Genomic DNA, 22230 nt, shown 5'->3' with positions numbered 1-22230 from the left:
ATCATCCAGAGTACTGAAAAATCCTAATGAAAGGTTTGGGCTTTATCCTTTGAGCAGAAGGTAAACATGGTATGGTTTTAGGCAAGGGGGATTCAGGGTCAAATGTGCATGTTAGAACAATTATTTTAGTTACGGTTATTTTAGTTACAAGTAAGAAACTTAAGCCAAAGGCAAAGAAAGTGGTCCAGGGAAGTTCAGCATATACAAGGGTAGGAAGTACAGCTGGACCTCACAAAGGTCTAGAACCAGAAATGGTTATCAATTAATATCAGGTGCTTTTGCTCTTGCTCTCCCTCATCACTGCATGTCTTGTCTCTAGCTCCTGATACATTGTTTTTTCTTTGTATACCTGGCTTCTCTAACTACAAAGCTAACCCACAGCCCCTCTTAGCTTTTCTCCCAACTCCAGATCCCCTGGAGAGAGTCCGATTGGCTCATTATCTCAGTTATCTCCCCTTGGTCTAATCATCTGTGGCCAGTAGAGCATATAGAATAAGTATAACTGCTTCAAAGCCCACCCCTGTTGCAATTAAGGGGGTGCAGTGAGTTGTTGGCTGGACAAATTTCTCAGAATGAACCAACTTAAGAAGATCACTGGCATAAGAGTGAAGAATTAAGGGCAAGGGGATTAGAGGCCCCTTTAGGAGAATACAGTAATGCAAGCAATAGTTAATATTGACCTGAGTTAGAGTGGTGAGTAAGAAGAGAATGAATTTGTAGTAGATTAAAGATTGACTCTCCAGAACTGCATGGTAAGTGGATATGGGAGGATAAAGAAACAAGGATAATGTCTGTGTTTCTGGCTTGTATAACTGAGTGGATGATGATAGCATTCTCTGAGCTGGAAGGACATAGGAGAGGCAAATTTGGTGGGGATTGAAGGAGATGGAGTGAATTATTCATTTTTGCACAAGCAGAGTTTGAGGTAGGTAGCTTTGAGACATGTAAGTGGAAATGTGTAATGGACCACCGAATATATACATTTAGAGCAGAAGAAAAATCTCAATGGTAGATAAATGTTTGAAAGCTAGTTTTACATGCTAGCTGAAGCCTAAGAGTGGGTGAGATTGCCCTGGGAGAGTGTAACAAGAGAAGAGAGCCAAGACAACCCTGAAGAGAGTCATTTTTGAGGGCTGGTAGGGGAAATGAACCTATAAGGGAAGACTGAGAAGGAACAGAAGGTAAGAAAAATCAAGAGTATGCAGTGTTTTGGGGAATCCAAGAAAAGAGAGTGTTTCAGACAGAAGAATATGGTGAACAGTGCCAGATACTGCTGAGCAGCATACGGAGTCAAGTTTTGTTGGGTTTCAGAGCAAGGAGCTTGTTGATGATGTTGGTGAATGAGTTTAATGGAAGTGGTGAAAGTAGAAGCAGAGGGTTGAGGACTCTTGGCGGGGGCAGTAAAGAGATCAAAACCACAAATGTAAACAGTGCTTGAGAAATTTGGCTGTGAGAGGAAGGAGAGAGAGGGATCAATAGCTAGTGATTGTTTTTGACAGTGAAATAGGGTTTTAAAGTATGTGTATATTTTGTTTTTAAATAGCAGGGTCTTAATCATATTTGAGTGCTAGGAGAAAGACTGATGATTACTTGAGTAAGATGAGGAGAGTTATTCAGAGTACTGTTACATTGTAATAGTGAAGAATGAAGCAAAAGTAAGTATTTGGACCCTGGTTTAGTAAAGGGAAGAAGTTATTTCCTGACTTTTCTCTGGGAAGGGATTAGGATTATCTACAGGTAAGGTAGAGTTGAAGATGTAAGGAACAGTGGGACTCTTTGAAATAGACCTTGTAGAAATTAGAGGGGATAGCTGACTAGGGGAAATCTAGAATTTTCTGCCTGGGTTAGATTGAAGGCCTTGAACTTAAAAGCACTATGGACCATTTTGGGTTTTGTTCAGCAGTCTACATATATGCTCAAAAGGAGACAGCTAGTTTGGTTTGTGCTGTGCGATTTCAGGTTGGTGCATCAGGGGAGAGTAGGGCAGGGTTATTGGCATAGTGGTGATCTGTCTAATGGGCCATAAGCTGAGGAATGAAAGAAGTAAAAATATGAGAGGACTAACAGGAAAGTAGAGTTCTTAAAGGCCTGGGTGGGAATCCTTATGTGCAGAACATAAGTGAGAGTAACTCAGTGTGAGACTGATCCTCAAATGAAGGTGACACTAAAGGAAAATGAACCAGTAGTTTCTTTGGAGAGTTGCAGCCTGTGTTGCTGGAAGAATAGTACTGCTGCTAATAGAAATAGATGTGGAAGGAAGAGTGAGTTTTGGAAGGAAGAAAAGTTTGATCTTCACTATTTAGAGTTTGAGTACCCATGGAATATCCATACTGAGATGATCAAGAGGCAGTTGAAAATATAGGAGAGAGGTCAGGACTGGAAATGAAATTGGAAATCATAATTGAAGCTATGACTTTACCAAGGAAGCATAATATATAGAGTGATAAGGTGGTCTTAGGCACGGTGTGCATTTAAGGAGTGGGAAGTAGAGAAAACGTGCTTGCAAGGTTTGAGCAATTTACAGAGAAACTTAAGAGAAGTTAAAGAGGAATTGACTGAACAGGGCACTGGATTTGGGAATTCTTGAGTGGCTCTCCAGAGGGGTCAAGAAATAGTGGAACATGAAAGGAGATTGTAAAGATGTGAGGATTAACTGTGACTTTTTGGCAACATGTTTATTGCCAATGAATGATGCGTATTATATGTGATTTTTAAAATCTCCCCAGTATACGGACATTTAAAAATCATAACTTTGCTTTAAAAAATTTTATTAGCCAGCTTCTGGCTTTCTGAAATGGAGTACACTGGTCATTTAATTTCTTAGAGCTTCAGGAGTCATAATTAGTGATTATTACTCAGCACTGTAATACTGCTAGGACCTTCTGAGCACTGTTAGGACTTGTTCTTATACTGAGTGCTTCCCGCGTGCCTTGTTTTTTGACGGCTTCTTTCTCTAAGTCAGTTGACGTTGTTATTCTAGAATCTTTTTCCTTCAAAGTACTTCACTGTGTTATAGCTTAAAATTGTTAGAGAATAAGAGAGCTCTTTAGGAACAAATAAATAGAGTAGTTAGCACTGTTAACATTTGTGAATCAAAAGATCCAGACCAAAAAAAAAGCTAGTCATTTTATCACTTCTGCCAGTTGGCATGTTGGACACCCATGTTATGTTTAAATTGTCTTCTAAGTGACTTCATGAGGTTTTTCCATATGTAGGTTATTGAAGTACTCCAGAAAGTCATATATCTCTTTAGAGGGTCTGAGGGGGGAGAAGATTAGAGGAGAAAACACTTAATATCTGCTGTAGATTTATGCAGGAAAAAAATCTGTTTTTAGTCTCTGGCTTTTGTTGCTGTTACTGTGTTAGTAGTGAAGAAAGAGATTTTTATGACCCAAGCTGTAGGTCTTAGCCAGTGAAGGGCAACTTGAAGATGAGATAGAGCTTAAAATTAAAGCTGTTTCTGAGTGATTGATTATAGTTTTGAAGCTGGACAATTAAACCTTTTTACTGTTCGCGCAAATCTTCAACTTAGATTTGTCATACCTGGTTAATACAATCAAATGGAAATGCTTTTTTTCTCCCCGTCTTGCTGAGCTTACAGATTCTGAAAAATGGTGTAATTTACTCTGAAATTCAGTGTTTTGTTTTGTTTTGTTTTCTCCTGCTGGGAACAGGCACATTTAATTACAGAAAGCTGTTTGTCATGGAATCATTTTCTTCTAACACCTACCTAGCACTTTTTAAAAATTCTGATCATAATTCCATTGCTGGCAAGATAAACTAGTGGTAATTATATGTGGAATTAACTAACATTAATAAAATTCCCTGTAAGATGCATCTGGGACACTTCTTATTTGCTATTCCCAATTTGTGGTTTTAGAAGGTGTCTCTGGTGGTGGTTGAATGCAATCAACATTTTCTTCTCTTGTGAGCCTAGAATCTTATTACTAAAAGACTTGGCAAAAGTTATTAGAAAATGGCAGGCATTTGAATCTTTCTCAAGAAATAAGTTATTTTGCATGATCAATTTTTTGGATAGTGGAAGAATTTACCCAGGTACTGCATTGTACAAAGGTACCCTTAAAACTATATATTCTTTCTTGTATAAGAATTCATAAAAATTTTATAGGAATTTACTAGTATGAATTTTTTTAACTTTAAAATGAAAATATCTTTTGAGTATCTTGGGAAATATTATATTCTTACAAATTAGGTTACCTGTTTTTTTTTTTTTTTTAACATCTTTATTGGAGTATAATTGCTTTACAATGGTATGTTAGTTTCAGCTTCACAACAAAATGAATCAGTTATATATATACATATATTCCCATATCTCTTCCCGCTTGCGTCTCCCTCCCTCCCACCCTCCCTATCCCACCCCTCCAGGCGGTCACAAAGCACCGAGCTGATCTCCCTGTGCTATGCGGCTGCTTCCCACTAGCTATCTACCTTACGTTTGGTAGTGTATATATGTCCATGCCTCTTTATCGCTTTGTCACCGTTTACCCTTCCCCCTCCCCATAGCCTCAAGTCCATTCTCTAGTAAGTCTGTGTCTTTATTCCTGTTTCACCCCTAGGTTTTTCATGACATTTTTTTTTTTAAATTCCATATATATGTGTTAGCATACGGTATTTGTCTCTCTCTTTCTGACTTACTTCACTCTGTATGACAGACTCTAGGTCTATCCACCTCATTACAAATAGCTCAATTTCGTCTCTTTTTATGGCTGAGTAATATTCCATTGTATATATGTGCCACATCTTCTTTATCCATTCATCCGATGATGGACACTTAGGTTGTTTCCATCTCTGGGCTATTGTAAATAGAGCTGCAATGAACATTTTGGTACATGACTCTTTTTGAATTATGGTTTTCTCAGGGTATATGCCCAGTAGTGGGATTGCTGGGTCATATGGTAGTTCTATTTGTAGCTTTTTAAGGAACCTCCATACTGTTCTCCACAGTGGCTGTATCAATTTACATTCCCACCAACAGTGTAAGAGGGTTCCCTTTTCTCCACACCCTCTCCAGCATTTATTGTTTCTAGATTTTTTGATGATGGCCATTCTGACTGGTGTGAGATGATATCTCATTGTAGTTTTGATTTGCATTTCTCTCATGATTAGTGATGTTGAGCATTCTTTCATGTGTTTGTTGGCACTCTGTATATCTTCTTTGGAGAAATGTCTATTTAGGTCTTCTGCCCATTTTTGGATTGGGTTGTTTGTTTTTTTGTTATTAAGCTGCATGAGCTGCTTATAAATTTTGGAGATCAATCCTTTGTCAGTTGCTTCATTTGCAAATATTTTCTCCCATTCTGAGGGTTGTCTTTTGGTCTTCTTTATGGTTTCCTTTGCTGCGCAAAAGCTTTTAAGTTTCATTAGGTCCCATTTGTTTACTCTTGTTTTTATTTCCATTTCTCTAGGAGGTGGGTCAAAAAGGACCTTGCTGTGATTTATGTCATAGAGTGTTCTGCCTATGTTTTCCTCTAAGAGTTTGATAGTTTCTGGCCTTACATTTAGGTCTTTAATCCATTTTGAGCTTATTTTTGTGTACGGTGTTAGGGAGTGATCTAATTTCATACTTTTACATGTAGTTGTCCAGTTTTCCCAGCACCACTTATTGAATAGGCTGTCCTTTCTCCACTGTACATTTCTGCCTCCTTTGTCAAAGATAAGGTGACCATATGTGCGTGGGTTTATCTCTGGGCTTTCTATCCTGTTCCATTGATCTATCTTTCTGTTTTTGTGCCAGTACCATACCGTCTTGATAACTGTAGCTTTGTAGTATAGTCTGAAGTCTGGGAGCCTGATTCCTCCAGTTCCTTCTTTCGTTCTCAAGATTGCTTTGGCTATTCGGGGTCTTTTGTGTTTCCATACAAATTGCAAAATTTTTTGTTCTAGTTCTGTGAAAAATGCCAGTGGTAGTTTGATAGGGATTGCATTGAATCTATAGATTGCTTTCGGTAGTAGAGTCATTTTCACAATGTTGATTCTTCCGATCCAAGAACATGGTATATCTCTCCATCTATTTGTATCATCTTTAATTTCTTTCATCAGTGTCTTATAATTTTCTGCATACAGATCTTTTGTCTCCTTAGGTAGGTTTATTCCTAGATATTTTATTCTTTTTGTTGCAATGGTAAATGGGAGTGTTTTCTTGATTTCACTTTCAGATTTTTCATCATTAGTATATAGGAATGCCAGAGATTTCTGTGCATTAATTTTGTATCCTGCCACTTTACCAAATTCATTGATTAGCTCTAGTAGTTTTCTGGTAGCATCTTTAGGGTTCTCTATGTATAGGATCATGTCATCTGCAAACAGTGACAGCTTTACTTCTTCTTTTCCGATTTGGATTCCTTTTATTTCCTTTTCTTCTCTGATTGCTGTGGCTAAAACTTCCAAAACTATGTTGAATAAGAGTGGTGAGAGTGGGCAACCTTGTCTTGTTCCTGATCTTAGTAGAAATGCTTTCAGTTTTTCACCATTGAGGACGATGTTTGCTGTGGGCTTGTCATATATGGCCTTTATTATGTTGAGGAAAGTTCCTTCTATGCCTACTTTCTGCAGGGTTTTTATCATAAATGGGTGTTGAATTTTGTCAAAAGCTTTCTCTGCATCTATTGAGATGATCATATGGTTTTTCTCCTTCAGTTTGTTAATATGGTTTATCACATTGATAGATTTGCGTATATTGAAGAATCCTTGCATTCCTGGAATAAACCCCACTTGATCATGGTGTATGATCTTTTTAATGTGCTGTTGGATTCTGTTTGCTAGTATTTTGTTGAGGATTTTTGCATCTATGTTCATCAGTGATATTGGCCTGTAGTTTTCTTTCTTTGTGACATCCTTGTCTGGTTTTGGTATCAAGGTGATGGTGGCCTCGTAGAAGGAGTTTGGGAGTGTTCCTCCCTCTGCTATATTTTGGAAGAGTTTGAGAAGGATAGGTGTTAGCTCTTCTCTAAATGTTTGATAGAATTCGCCTGTGAAGCCATCTGGTCCTGGGCTTTTCTTTGTTGGAAGATTTTTAATCACAGTTTCAATTTCAGTGCTTGTGATTGGTCTGTTCATATTTTCTATTTCTTCCTGATTCAGTCTTGGCAGGTTGTGCCTTTCTAAGAATTTGTCCATTTCTTCCAGATTGTCCATTTTATTGGCATAGAGTTGCTTGTAGTAATCTCTCATGATCTCTTTTATTTCTGCAGTGTCAGTTGTTACCTCTCCTTTTTCATTTCTAATTCTATTGATTTGGGTCTTCTCCCTTTTTTTCTTGATGAGTCTGGCTAGTGGTTTATCTATTTTGTTTATCTTCTCAAAGAACCAGCTTTTAGTTTTATTGATCTTTGCTATTGTTTCCTTCATTTCTTTTTCATTTATTTCTGATCTGATTTTTATGATTTCTTTCCTTCTGCTAGCTTTGGGGTTTTTTTGTTCTTCTTTCTCTAATTGCTTGAGGTGCAAGGTTAGGTTGTTTATTCGAGATGCTTCCTGCTTCTTAAGGTGGGCTTGTATTGCTATAAACTTCCCCCTTAGAACTGCTTTTGCTGCATCCCACAGGTTTTGGGTCGTTGTGTCTCCATTGTCATTTGTTTCTAGGTATTTTTTGATTTCCTCTTTGATTTCTTCAGTGATATCTTCATTATTAAGTAGTGTATTGTTTAGCCTCCATGTGTTTGTATTTTGTACAGATCTTTTCCTGTAATTGATATCTAGTCTCATGGCATTGTGGTCAGAAAAGATACTTGATACAATTTCAATTTTCTTAAATTTACCAAGGCTTGATTTGTGACCCAAGATATGATCTATCCTGGAGAATGTTCCATGAGCACTTGAGAAAAATGTGTATTCTGTTGTTTTTGGATGGAATGTCCTATAAATATCAATTAACTCCATGTCATTTAATGTATCATTTAAAGCTTGTGTTTCCTTATTTATTTTCATTTTGGATGATCTGTCCATTGGTGAAAGTGGGGTGTTAAAGTCCCCTACTATGAATGTGTTACTGTCGATTTCCCCTTTTATGGTTGTCAGTATTTGCCTTATGTATTGAGGTGCACCTATGTTGGGTGCATAAATATTTACAATTGTTATATCTTCCTCTTGGATTGATCCCTTGATCATTATGTAGTGTCCTTCTTTGTCTCTTCTAATAGTCTTTGTTTTAAAGTCTATTTTGTCTGATATGAGAATTGCTACTCCAGCTTTCTTTTGGTTTCCACTTGCATGAAATACCTTTTTCCATCCCCTTACTTTCAGTCTGTATGTGTCTCTAGGTCTGAAGTGGGTCTCTTGTAGACAGCAAATATATGGGTCTTGTTTTTGTATCCATTCAGCCAATCTGTGTCTTTTGGTGGGAGCATTTAGTCCATTTACATTTAAGGTAATTATCGATATGTGTGTTCCTATTCCCATTTTCTTCATTGTTTTGGGTTTGTTATTGTAGGTCCTTTCCTTCTTTTGTGCTTCTTGCCTAGAGAAGTTCCTTTAGCAGTTGTTGTAGAGGTGGTTTGGTGGTGCTGAACTCTCTCAGCTTTTGCTTGTCTGTAAAGGTTTTAATTTCTCCATCAAATCTGAATGAGATCCTTGCTGGGTAGAGTAATCTTGGTTGCAGGTTTTTCTCCTTCAACACTTTCAATATGTCCTGCCACTCCCTTCTGGCTTGCAGAGTTTCTGCTGAAAGATCAGCTGTTAACCTTATGGGGATTCCCTTGTGTGTTATTTGTTGTTTTTCCCTTGCTGCTTTTAATATGTTTTCTTTGTATTTAATTTTTGACAGTTTGATTAATATGTGTCTTGGCGTATTTCTCCTTGGATTTATCCTGTATGGGACTCTCTGTGCTTCCTGGACTTGATTAACTATTTCCTTTCCCATATTAGGGAAGTTTTCAACTATAATCTCTTCAAATATTTTCTCAGTCCCTTTCTTTTTCTCTTCTTCTTCTGGAACCCCTATAATTCGAATGTTGGTGCGTTTAATGTTGTCCCAGAGGTCTCTGAGACTGTCCTCAGTTCTTTTCATTCTTTTTTCTTTATTCTGCTCTGCAGTAGTTATTTCCACTATTTTATCTTCCAGGTCACTTATCCGTTCTTCTGCCTCAGTTATTCTGCTATTGATCCCATCTAGAGTACTTTTAATTTCATTTATTGTGTTGTTCATCGTTGCTTGTTTCATCTTTAGTTCTTCTAGGTCCTTGTTAACTGATTCTTGCAATTTGTCCATTCTATTGTCCATTCTATCTCCAAGATTTCGGATCAACCTTACTATCATTATTCTGAATTCTTTTTCAGGTAGACTGCCTATTTCCTCTTCATTTGTTAGGTCTGGTGGGTTTTTATCTTGCTCCTTCATCTGCTGTGTGTTTTTCTGTCTTTTCATTTTGCTTATCTTACTGTGTTTGGGGTCTCCTTTTTTTTTTTTTTTTGCAGGCTGAAGGTTCGTAGTTCCTGTTGTTTTTTGAGTCTGTCCCCAGTGGCTAAGGTTGGTTCAGTGGGTTGTGTAGGCTTCCTGGTGGAGGGTACTAGTGCCTGTGTTCTGGTGTATGAGGCTGGATCTTGTCTTTCTGGTGGGCAGGTCCACGTCTGGTGGTGTGTTTTGGGGTGTCTGTAGACTTATTATGATTTTGGGCAGCCTCTCTGCTAATGGGTGGGGTTGTGTTCCTGTCTTGCTAGTTGTTTGGCATAGGATGTCCAGCACTGTAGCTTGCTGGTCGTTGAGTGAAGCTGGGTGCTGGCGTTGAGATGGAGATCTCTCGGAGATTTTTGCTGTTTGATATTATGTGCAGCTGGGAGGCCTCTTGTGGACCAGTGTCCTGAAGTTGGCTCTCCCACCTCAGAGGCACAGCACTGAGTCCTGGCTGCAGCACCAAGAGCCTTTCATCCACAGGGCTCCTTAATTTGGGATGATTCGTTGTCTATTCAGGTATTCCACAGATGCAGGGTATATCAAGTTGATTGTGGAGCTTTAATCCGCTGCTTCTGAGGCTGCTGGAAGAGATTTCCCTTTCTCTTCTTTGTTCTCACAGCTCCCAGGGGCTCAGCTTTGGATTTGGCCCCGCCTGTGCGTGTAGGTCGCCGGAGGGCGTCTGTTCTTTGCTCAGACAGGACGGGGTTAAAGGAGCCGCTGATTCGGAGGCTCTGGCTCACCCAGGCCGGGGGGTAGGGAGGGTCACAGAGTGCAGGGCGGGCCTGCAGCAGCAGAGGCCGGCGTGACGCTGCAGCCTGAGGCGCGCCGTGCGCTCTCCCGGGGGAGCCGTCCCCGGATCCCGGGACCCCGGCAGCGGCGGGCTGCACAGGCTCCCCGGAAGGGCGTGTGGCTAGTGACCTGCGCTCGCACACAGGCCTCCTGGCGGCGGCAGCAGCGGCCTTAGCGTCCCATGTCCGTCTCTGGGCTCCGCACTCTTAGCCGCGGCTCGCGCCCGTCTCCGGAGCTCTCCCAAGCAGCGTTCCCAATCCCCCCTCCTCGTGCACCAGGAAACAAAGAGGGACGTAAAAGTCTCTTGCCTCTTCGGCAGGTCCAGACCCCTCCCCAGACTCTCTCCCGGCCAGCCGCGGCGCACCAACGCCCTGCAGGCTGTGTTCACGCCGCCAACCTCAGTCCTCTCCCGGCGCTCCGACAAAAGCCGGAGCCTCAGCTCCCAGTCCCGCCCGCCCCGGCGGGCGAGAAGACAAGCCTCTCGGCTGGTGAGTGCTGGTCGGCCCGATCCTCTGCGCTGGAATCTCTCCGCTTTGCCCTCCGCACCCCTGTTGCTGTGCTCTCCTCCGCGGCTCCCAAGCTCCCCCACTCCGCCTCCCGAAGTCTCCACCCGCGAAGGGGCTCCTAGTGTGTGGACACTTTTCCTCCTTCACAGCTCTCTCCCGCTGGTGCAGGACCCGTCCCTATTCTTTTGTCTCTGTTTAGTTTTTTCTTTTGCCCTAACCAGGTACGTGGGGGGTTCCTTGCCTTTTGGGAGGTCTGAGGTCTTCTGCCAGCGTTCAGTAGGTGCTCCGTAGGAGTTGTTCCACGCGTAGATGTATTTCTGGTGTATCTGTGGAGAGGAAGGTGATCTCCGCGTCTTACTCTTCCGCCATCTTCCCGGAACTAGGTTACCTGTTTTTATTGAATTGAATGTCATTGAGAATATTGGCATTGCATTTTAGCCACTAACAATAATCTAAATACAGTTGAGCAGCCCAGAGCCAGTTTCCTAATATTTTGAGATTTTTGCCGTTTTGAGAACAAAGTAATTTAAAAATTTTGGATACCATCTAACTGAAATGTTGATGATAATTTCATAAGCATATTGGGTTCCATTACATAAAGTATATTATCATCATTTGTTTAAAAAGTAGCCAGCAGCCTGTTACTTTATGGCTGAGGACACTGCTATAAAGTCTTGAGATCTTTAATAAATAATTTGAATATATAAATCTTAGAAACTAGTTCTGAGGTTTTCATGTAGCTAAAGTCATCCTCAAAATACAGAAATTGTGAAGGGATACCTGTCTAAGCATTATTTTGTGGTTGGAATGTAAAAAACCTACTCAAGTAACCTCGATTAAGGTATGGATATACAATGTAATATTACTCAGCCATAGAAAAGAATGAAATAATGTCATTTGCAGCAACATGGATGGACCTAGAGATTATCATACTAAGTGAAGTAAGCCAGATAGAGAAAGACAAATAGTACATGATATTGCTTATATGTGCAATCTTAAAAAAAAAAAGATACAAATTGAACTTATTTACAAAACAGAAATAGACCTGCAGACATAGAAAACAAATTTGTGGTTACCAAAGGGGAAGGAATGGGGGGAGGGATAAATTAGGAATTTGGGATTAACATATATACACTACTATATATAAAACAGATAACTAACAAGGACCTATTCTATAGCACAGGGAACTATACTCAATATTTTGTAATAACTTATAAGGGAAAATCTGAAAAAGAATATATATTATGTCATACACGTTAGTGTATGACATAATGGTATTTCTATATTAATTACTTCAAATATAATTGAAGAATAAACTTTGAAAAATATGTGGAACTGAAATAGATGCATTTACATAGTGGCAGTTGAGATCTGCTCTAGAGGCCACTTGAGGGCTTTTAAGAGTGATGTTAATAGGAATTTTGAAACATTGACTTAGGTGTGAGGCCAGGAATCTCTGACTATAACCTGCAAGTAGTCAGACTTCATTAGTTAGACCTAACCTCATTTTAAAGGCTATTACCTACTTGCTGAGAAAGCAGCCCTAAGCAATTCCTTAGCATAGATGGATACTGTAGAATGTGGTTCTGCCACCTTGGCCATAATTGATAAGCCCAGGGCAGGCCTTTGACCCAAGGGTAGTAGTCTGTGAAGTGGCCTGGTATGAAAACTGCACAAACAGCAGTAACGGGCATTAAACTAATCAAGCACATATCTCTTTTTCTCATGTAAATTACTCCTTGAGAGGAGGAGAATGATGGACAGTTCGGAATGGGAACTTATAGTTACAGTTTGTTCATTTGTTGTTCATTCAACACCTATCTGAATGCCTAATATTTGCCAGTTACTATTCTAGGCTCTGGTGATTTAATCATGAACAGACCAACTTTCATGCTTTCATGCAACTTACGTTGACGGGACAGATAAGTAACATGTAATAGATGTCAGTAGTGTAAGTGCTTTGAAGAAAAATGAAGCAGGCTGAGGAAGAGGGTGTGATTAGAGGGTACTATTTTAGATAGGCTAATTATGTAAGGCATTTCTGAGAAGCTGATGTTTGAGCAGAGTCCTAAGTAGAAGATGATGAGGGAAAAGTCAGCATGCAGCCATCATGAGGTAGTAGAAGCCAAGAGTTACACAGAAGAAAATTTCAGAGTAGAGTGAAATTTTATATTAGTCAAGGTTCTCCAGAGAAACGAACCAATATGATGGGTGGGTGGGTGGGTGGGTAGATGGATGGATGCATGGATGCATGGGGGGAGGGAGGGGCGAGAGAGAGAGAGAGAGAGAGAGAGAGAGAATGGAGGCTGACAAATTCCAAGATCTACAGTTGGCACTCTGGAGACCCAGAAAGCTGATGTAACACTAGTCTAAGTCTGAATGCCTGAGACCCAGAATAGCCGATGATGTTAAGTTCTAGCCTGAAGGCCAGCAGGCTCAAGACTCAATATTTCAGTTCTAGTCTGAAAGTATGAAAAAAATGATATCCTAGCCTGAAAGTAGTCAGGTAGGAGGAGTTCCCTTCTACTTGCAGGAGAATAAACCTTTTCGTTTTTTTTTTTTTTAAAGAAGATGTTGGGCGTAGGAGTTTATTAATTAATTAATTTATTTTTGCTGTGTTGGGTCTTCGTTTCTGTGCGAGGGCTTTCTCTAGTTGCGGCGAGCGGGGGCCACTCTTCGTCGCGGTGCACGGGCCTCTCCCTATTGCGGCCTCTCTTGTTGAGGAGCACAGGCTCCAGACGCACAGACTCAGTAGTTGTGGCTCACGGGCCTAGTTGTTCCGTGGCATGTGGGATCCTCCTAGACCAAGGCTCGAACCCATGTCCCCTGCATTAGCAGGCAGATTCTCAACCACTGCGCCACCAGGGAATCCCACCTTTTCGTTTTTATTCAGGCCTTTAGATGTTTGGATGTGGCCCGTGGATGTGGCCTGCCTACACTGAGGAGAGCAATATGCATTACTCAATCTATTGACTTAAATTTTAAATGTTAAAGTCATCCAAACACCCTCACAGAATCACCTAGAGTAATGTTTGACCAAATATCTGTGTACTCTGTGGCCTAGTCAGTTTGACACGCAAAATTAACCATCACAGAGGGGGTCTGCTGGTAGCCATAAAAGCAAGATGATTAAAGATAGATAGGCTCCAATTCACCCCAGTGACTTATTGTCAAGATAATCTGACGATTAGAGCTATCTTGAATTCTGAACTTCGTTGCACTGCCTGAATTATTTTCCGTTGTCTGTGAGGCCTGGCTTTATGGCTCTATTGAACTCACTCTTTTTTCCCTGAGTACTCTTTATATAACTGCTTAGTTTAACTCGTTTGTCTCTACATTCAGGCTCACCAGACCAACCATTTTATGGATGGGCCAGCCTGATAGCAGATGAGTCTTGTTTCTTGTATAGACATTACAGAAATAAACCTTGAGTTATAAAAGCCTAATTCAGCCTTTTTTTTTCTTATGAAGGAAAACAATGGGAAAGATAAACAGAACTTTTAAAAGTGATTTGTGGGCTTCCCTGGTGGCGCAGTGGTTGAGAGTCCACCTGCCGATGCAGGGGACACGGGTTCGTGCCCCGGTCCGGGAAGATCCCACATGCCGCAAAGCGGCTGGGCCCGTGAGCCATGGCCGCTGAGCCTGCGCGTCCGGACCCTGTGCTCCGCAACGGGAGAGGCCACAACGGTGAAAGGCCCGCACCGCAAAAAATAAAATAAAATAAAATACGGCATTGTTTCTCATCATCAAAAAAAAAAAAAAATTTAAAAGTGATTTGTTACTTTTAAAAAGGTTCACATTCTTGGTTAACATTTTTAGCAGTTACTTATTAAATTATACCTCTTTTAAAGAGCTGACATGTTTTGGAAATCTGAGAGTGTAGGAGACACAGTCCTTGCCCTCAGAAGGACCACAGTCTGACAGTAAAATCTGCATATCTAAATATACAGCAAGGTAGTTTTGATGAGAAATTAGGTTCAAGCTGGAAAAGGCTTCATGAAGATTATATTTAAGCTAGTCTTTGGTAGATAGAATTTGGATAGCTACAAAAAAGAGATCAAAGTATTTCCCAAAAAAGAAAGGGAAATGAGTAAATCAGGTGAAAGAGTTTGGGGATGATAATTTAACCACGTTGACATGAGTGTAGTGTTCTTGCAGAGGAATATTTTGAAAGCTAAAGCTGAAACTCAGTATGTCCGCAACATTCTGTTGCATGTTAACCACTTTGAGCCTCAGCTACTCATCTATTAAATGGCATAATAATGCCTATCTTCTGTTTTATTCCTGTGAGACTCATGACCAGTCACCTCTAAATTCTATATGTTTCTTTGGTCTTAATCCACAAAGAGGCCTTTTTGAGTAGGGAAATGAGTTTTCAGATTCCATATTATTTCCTCCTCACACTCTTCCTGCTCCAGCTTCCTTATGGAGAGAATGGTACACCAAATGGATCCTCTGTAAATCTCACCAGTATCCTTAATGCCCTTATCTTAGAAATTGTTCCTCTGTCTCAGTCTTCTGAAGGTATTTTCTGATGGCAATGCTGCATTAGTATCTCTTTCTGTATGGCCACACATGTGCTTTGGATCCCATTTCTTTCCACCTTTTCAGAGATGTTATGCTAACTGAAACCTCAGGTTTCTTTTTCACTCTCCTGGTGTCACCCTTCCTATCTTTTTGAGTCTTTTCTATTAGCAGAGAAATATGATCAGGTTGTCTTTATGTTATATATATTATGCATGCTATGCTGTAGTATATTATATATAATATCTAATCTAATCATCCTCCCTTGACCATATACCTTTCTCCATCAATTTCCTTGTGTCTTCTCCATCAACTTCTCTAAAGAAGTAGTTATATCCACTTATTTCTAAAATCATATCCTATTCACACCTAAGCTCATTCCAATCTACCTTCTACCCCCATCATTCTATTCTAATACCCTTCTACCCCCATCACTCTACTTATTTGATATTTCTGTAGCATTCAATACTATTGGCCATTCTGTTCTTGAAAACACTCTTCCTTTGGCTTCTTCAATGTGTTCTCCTCATTTTCTATGTATGTCTCTGGCTACATCTTCTCTGACTTCTTTGTTGGCTTATCTTTCTCTAATTGCACATTAAATGTGGGTATCCACAAAGCTGACTCTTAGGCCTTTCTTCTCTTACTACTGTATCCTCTTGAGTAATATTATTCTTTCTCGTTGCTTCAATAACAATGCCAACTTTTAAATTTATATCTTTCACATAGACTTCTCCTCTGAGGTCCAATTCTGTATCTAGCTACCAAATTGATATTTCCATTTGGATGTCTCGGTGAGGTATCTCAGACTCAACATGCTTAAGACACAACATGTTTGTAACTTCACCTCTTCCTTCATGTCTTCTTCAGCACCAAGACTTGTTTTATTTTGGACTCAATATAGTGTATGGATGAAGGACTCAAATCCTCACTCTAAAAACAAACAAACAAACCTCTTACTAACTTACTTACTTACTCTTTTCTAACTTTGCAACCGTAGGTAACCTTTAAAGACTCAATTCTGTCATCTGTGAAATGGAAAAACAATAGGTCCTTTCTTAACATAATGCAGCATCAGACAAAATGAGTAAATGGGACTTATACTTCCAGCCAAGATGTAGTAACAGGGACTGAATTTACTCTCTATCCATAAACAATTAGAAAACCTTCATAGGACTGTTGTGAGGATTAAAAGAGTATTTATAAGCACTTGAAACAGGACCCAGCATAAAGTAAGCTCTGTGTAAAATTTTGCTTTTATTATTATTAAGTATAGATTTGATGGTTAAAAAAATTGTGGGATGAAGCTCTGAAGTGCTGCTTTAAGGGTAAATTATGGTATTAATTGTTTATATTATAAAAAGCAATCCTCAAATCAGTACTCTTAAGCTTTCATTTTAAGAAACTAAAGGATAAGAGTAATCCTAAAACAAAAAAGGGAATAAAGACGAGTAGAAACCAAAGAAATAGAAAAGTACAAAACAATAAAGAAAAACAGAAACTAAAATTTGGCTTTTTGAAAAGATCAATAATAGTGATAAAATTCTAGCCAGACTAATCAGGAAAAAAAGAGAGAGCATGCAGATTACAATAGCAGGAATGAAAGAGGACACATGTCTACAGATCCTATAGACATTAAATTCAACAATTTAGATGAAATGAGCAAATGCCTTTAAAAACACAAACTACCAAAAGCTCATTTAAGAAGTAGATAACCTGAGCAGCCCTATATATTTAAAAAAAAAATAAATTTGCAGTTAAAATCTTCCTTCAAAAAATCTCTTGTCCTAGAATGTTCACTGAGGCATTCTATCAAACATTCAAGATGAAATAATATCAGTTCTACACAAAGTCTCTCAGAAAATAAAAAGGAGGGAATACTTCCCAACTCATTTTATGAGGTCAGCATTTACCCTTAGCGTGAAAGAAAACTACAGACCAATAGCCCCCACAAAAATAGATGGAAAAACCTTTAATGAAATTTTAGCCAACTGAATCAATAGTATTAAAAAAAAAAGGGTAATCCTTTTTACCAAGTAAGAGTCATTACAGGAATACAAGTTTGGTTTAATGTTTGAAAATCAATCAGTGTAATTCACCATATGAACCTACTAAGAAAGAAAAACCATATGATAATCTGAATAGATTCAGAAAAATCATTTGACAAAATTTAATGCTCTTTAGTCAGTCAACTAGGACTTGAAGGGAACTTTTTCTGCCTGTTAAAGGGTATCTAGTAAAATCCTGTAATTTACATCACACTTAGTGGTGAAAGACTGAATGCTTTTCCCCTAAGGTCGGGAATGAGGGAATGATGATGCTCTTACCACTTCTATTCAGGATTGTATGGGAATTAACAGTCAGTGCAGTGAGGCAAGAAAAGGAATTCAAAGCCATCCAAATTGGAAATGAAGAATTGAAACTGCTTGTGTGTGTAGAAAATCTCAAAGAATCCACAAAAAAGGCTACTAAGACTAATAAGTGAGCTTAGTACAAAGTTATTATGCAAAAGAATTAATTGTATTTCTTTGTACTAGCAATGAACAACTGAAATTTAAATAAAAATAAATTAACGTAAAAACATTCACAGTAGCATCTAAATGTCAATAATACTGTGGAGAAGTTGAACAGAATTTTGCAAGACCTGTGTATTGGAAACTATAAAACATTGCTGAGGGAACTTAAAGGAGAACCAAGTAAATGGAAATGAATATCATGTTCATGGATCAGAAAACTCAAAATTGTTATAATGTCATTTCTCCCCAAATTGATGTTTATTACTCAGTACAGTTCCAGTCACTATCTCCACAGGCTTTGTTGTAGAAATTGACAAGCCTATGGTCTGTTAACTTAGGCAGAGTTAATGAGACTTGTGGTTTCAGTCTTCTCTGGAATATTACATGACTAGTTTTGTTATTGATTTTGGAAATGTTTCTCTGGGCCTTTCTTTAATTTATCTAAATCATGTCTCTACCTTCACAATTGCTTCCAGTTTATTTCTTCTAAAGCCTACACTGTTTAAACTTTTTGTTTAGTTTTTGTTTATTTTTAACTCCACCTACCTAAAACTTCTTTTTAATTTTAATTTTATTTCTTTCATTTGGCTTAGTTCAGTAGCTCACTGGTTTTCCTCTTCCAGCTCTTGCTCCCTCTCTTGCAGTATAATCTCCAAGTAGCAGCTAGGGATATAGTCAAGGCACTCTCTTACTCTGCACTTTCCAGTGGCTTCTATCCTACTCTAAGAATTGAGCTATTATGTGGATATGATAACTTAGGTCTGCGTGTGTGTGCACAGAATAAACTCAGCCCCCTGCTTTAAAAAAAGAAAAAAAAAAAAAGAATTCAGCTATTAGAATCCAGTTCATGAGCCTCTACATGATCTGGCCCCAGGACACAGCACAGTGCCTGGCACATGGTACGCATTTAATATATGTTGAATTAAATCTTTGCATTCTAAGTCTTATCAGAATTTTATTTTGTGTTTGTTTTTGTTGTTAGCATTGTCTTACAGCCACACACACAAAAATAGTAATTCTTTAGACCTGACTGGTTTCTCAGTTTATTACGGGATATGGAGAGTAGGTTGGAGCTGTCTTGCATGCATTTTAAGGCTCACTTTATTTTATTTTATTTTATTTTACTTTTTGGCCATGTTGTGTGGCATGTGGGATCCTAGTTCCCCGACCAGGGATTGAACCTCTGCCCCCTGCATTGGAAGCACCGAGTCTCAACTATTGGACCGCCAGGGAAGTCCCTTGCATGCATTTTAGAATAGGCCGGTTTTGTCTAGTAAGGATGGTTAATAAGAGTTGTCAGCAAGTAATACTCAAACGGGTAGGAAAAGACTGCTTTGGCTTTCAATCAGACAAATTGTAAAACTCTGTGGTCAGAACTTAGGTTATGCTTTAGATGACCCAAACAGTTCAGAACAGCATTGTTTTGTTTCATATCCCAATATACTAAATGCTTCTCTTATAGTTTCTTATTTTTAAAATAACTTTACCTTATATATATATTTTTAATCTTATATTTTCTACTGTGATTCTTTTCTTTCAACCATTACAACCTCAGCTTATGCATTACACCCGGATGTTGCTATTGGGGATCAGGGGCTCTGTTTTAATGACAGCAAGGTGCTGCTCTGTGTTTGTTAGTTTTTTCTGTAGGAGTGATATGTGATAACCAGCTTACTAACCTGTCAATTTGTAGTTCCTTCCACGAACACTCACTGAGATTGTGAATTATTTTTGAATGGAAGTTTATCAGTTACAAAAATTAAGGTTTCAACACTATAATAAACACATAAAAAGGACTAGTTTAAACTTTTAAACTGGAAGTGACCTTAAAAACAGTTATAATTATTTGCTTTTTGTTTTTCTTTTTTAAACTATTGGTTGTTTCTTAAGTATAGCAGATGCTAACCAGGCTCTGTGGTAATTTTTTCTTTCTAACTGTGTTTTTTAATGAAGCAGCTCTTTTAACATGATCTAGCAATCTGTGAATAGAGTGATGACTTGAATTTTAAGATTAAGCAAATTCATTTTGTTAACATCACATTTTGTTCCATTTTGCAGCTTCTTGGTGAATTTTTGGATGAAGCCATTAAATTAATTGCTTGCCACCATGAGCAGAAGCAAGCGTGACAGCAATTTTTATAGTGTAGAGATTGGAGATTCTACATTCACAGTCCTGAAACGATATCAGAATTTAAAACCTATAGGTTCAGGAGCCCAAGGAATAGTATGGTAAGTTTTTACTTCCAAAAATTAGGCAAAGAATCATTAACTGCTCTGTTTTCTTCTCTCATAAATTCTTTGGCAAATATTCCTTGGTAAATATTTAGCTTACCTCAAAAAATTAAAACTATAAAATTTAAATTAAAGCTATAACACGGCTGTTTTGTTCTGAGATTAATGGCTTTTTTATTATTCATAAAACATAATTTTATAAATCAGCTCTGTCATCTTTAAGTGTAAATTATGATTAAATACTTGGTCATAAGCCATGTAAAGACAGATATGTGTATCAGGAAAGAATAAGTGACATGCTTGGTAATTCCATGTATACATTTATTCCCATAGCTAACTGTTTAATAAGAAGCTTCACTTAATCATCACTTCTACACTGTAATGAAATTCTCGAATATCATAAATCTTGTTTTACACTGGGGAATAAAGTCAGCTAATATGTCACTGTATGTGTTTCAAAACTCCTATGTATCTTTAAAATTGATCTACAGGCTAATTTTTACAAAAGGCCTAGGCTCTATAGATCAGCATAATTCCTTATAAACTGAAAATCAAAACACTCTTTGGGATAGTTCTGTTAATAATTTTAGGTTACTAAGTTAGCATACTAAGCTAGTGTTGTAGGGAATTCTAAGCCTCACTCAAGCATAATTATATCTTTTTTTTTTTCATAATTATATCTTTATTACCTCTTCTTGAACCAGATTTGTTTTGGAATCTATTAAAAACTCCTAAGTGTTTACAACCCTGCAGTTCTCCCAGGTTCTAGAAAAACTTTTGCATACAGCTCTTGCATATGTACAGAAAGAGACATATGTAGGGCTGTTCTTTGCAGTACCATTTAAAATGGCAAAAATTGGTAATAGCATCAAATCTATCAGTAGGAGAATAAAAAATAATCACACAGTGAAATACTCTACAACATTTAAAATGAACTGGAGCTTATATGTGTCAACAAGGATAATCAAAAATGTAACGCTGAGTTTAAAAGCAAGATGTAGAATATACATACATTATTATACTGTATATATATATGTACTTTAAAGTATGCAAAACAATACCATATATTTATGTATGCAGAAGTATAAAAACATTCATAAATACCAAACTCAGGATAGTACTTACCTCTGAGAATAGAGAGAAGGAAGGGGGCTTTACCTATAATAATATCTTTCTTTTAAAAAAGTTCAGAGGAATAATGGTAAAATATTAGAATCAAACAAATTTGTGTAATGGGGACTGTAACATTTATTCTCTTTTCTGTATTCTTAAGGTAATTTATACTATCACAAACTACAGAAGCTGGGTCATTTTATAAAGCATTATTGGCTGATTGGTTGTCATTTTAACTGATGACATTTAACCATCCACAAATTAAATTTAAAGAAAATGATGTGGTAATATCAATATGCTAAGAATTCTGAAAGTGAACTATTGGTTCAGATTCTAACTCTCTGATTTATTAACTTTGTGACTCACATGGCAAATTAACTCTTCTAAAGCCTGTTTTCCTACCTAGTATACAGGGTTGTTGTGAGGAATATATTATTTATAAAATACTTAATGGTATTTTAAAAATATATTATGTTCCTGTATCTTCACTTATCCTCAGACAAGTGCTTTTTGAAATTTGTGTACCAGAATTTTCTTTTTTAATTGCTTTGGAAGGTAATCAGCCACTGTCCTAAGGAATAAATGCCTTCAAATTTTTGCTTCACAAAACATTACTATGAAATAGACAAATAATAAAAATTTTTTTAAACTCACTGTTGTACTACTGTCAGAATCAACTGAAGAACTTAATTTTTTTTTTAAAGGCATTATTTTGGGCCCCAGTTATAGATGGTAAGATTCATTGGGTCTGGATTGGGGCCTCTGAGTCCCCAGGTGTTTCTAATTTGTGCACATTTAAGAATCAATAATTATGGGCTTCCCTGGTGGCACAGTGGTTAAGAATCTGCCTGCCAATGTAGGAGACATGGGTTCAAGCCCTGGTCTGGGAAGATCCCACGTGCCGCGGAGCAACTAAGTCCGTGAGCCACAACTACTGAGCCTGCGCTCTAGAGCCTTTGAGCTACAGCTACTGAAGCCCGTGCGCCTAGAGCCTGTGCTCCGCAGCAAGAGAAGCCACCGCAGTGAAAAGCCCGCGCATCACAATGAATGAACATGCCATGCAGCCAAAAATTAATTAATTTTAAAAAAAGAATCAATAATTAGAAATCTAATTTCCTTGGATACAAAATAGTTCAAATTT

General features: G+C 38.2%; 1 protein-coding gene across 4 annotated transcripts in view; it reads left to right on the top strand.

Moving 5' to 3' along the window:
- MAPK8 (mitogen-activated protein kinase 8) overlaps positions 1–22230 on the top strand; it is a 118003-nt gene that overhangs the window by 54040 nt on the left and 41733 nt on the right. For all 4 annotated transcript variants that reach the window (XR_014326731.1, XR_014326732.1, XM_082854213.1 and 1 more), the window contains exon 2: positions 19803–19973. Coding sequence is in view for 2 of the 4 variants with exons in the window: in XM_082854213.1 (XP_082710339.1) it covers positions 19852–19973 (122 nt within the window). In the remaining 2 variants the exon portion in view is untranslated. The remainder of the gene's footprint in view (positions 1–19802; positions 19974–22230) is intronic.

This window comes from Leucopleurus acutus (assembly GCF_964270905.1).
Source record: "Leucopleurus acutus genome assembly, chromosome: 14".
NCBI lineage: Eukaryota > Metazoa > Chordata > Mammalia > Artiodactyla > Delphinidae > Leucopleurus > Leucopleurus acutus.
Note: the sequence above shows the minus strand (reverse complement) of the source record. Positions and strands in the feature narration are given on the sequence as shown.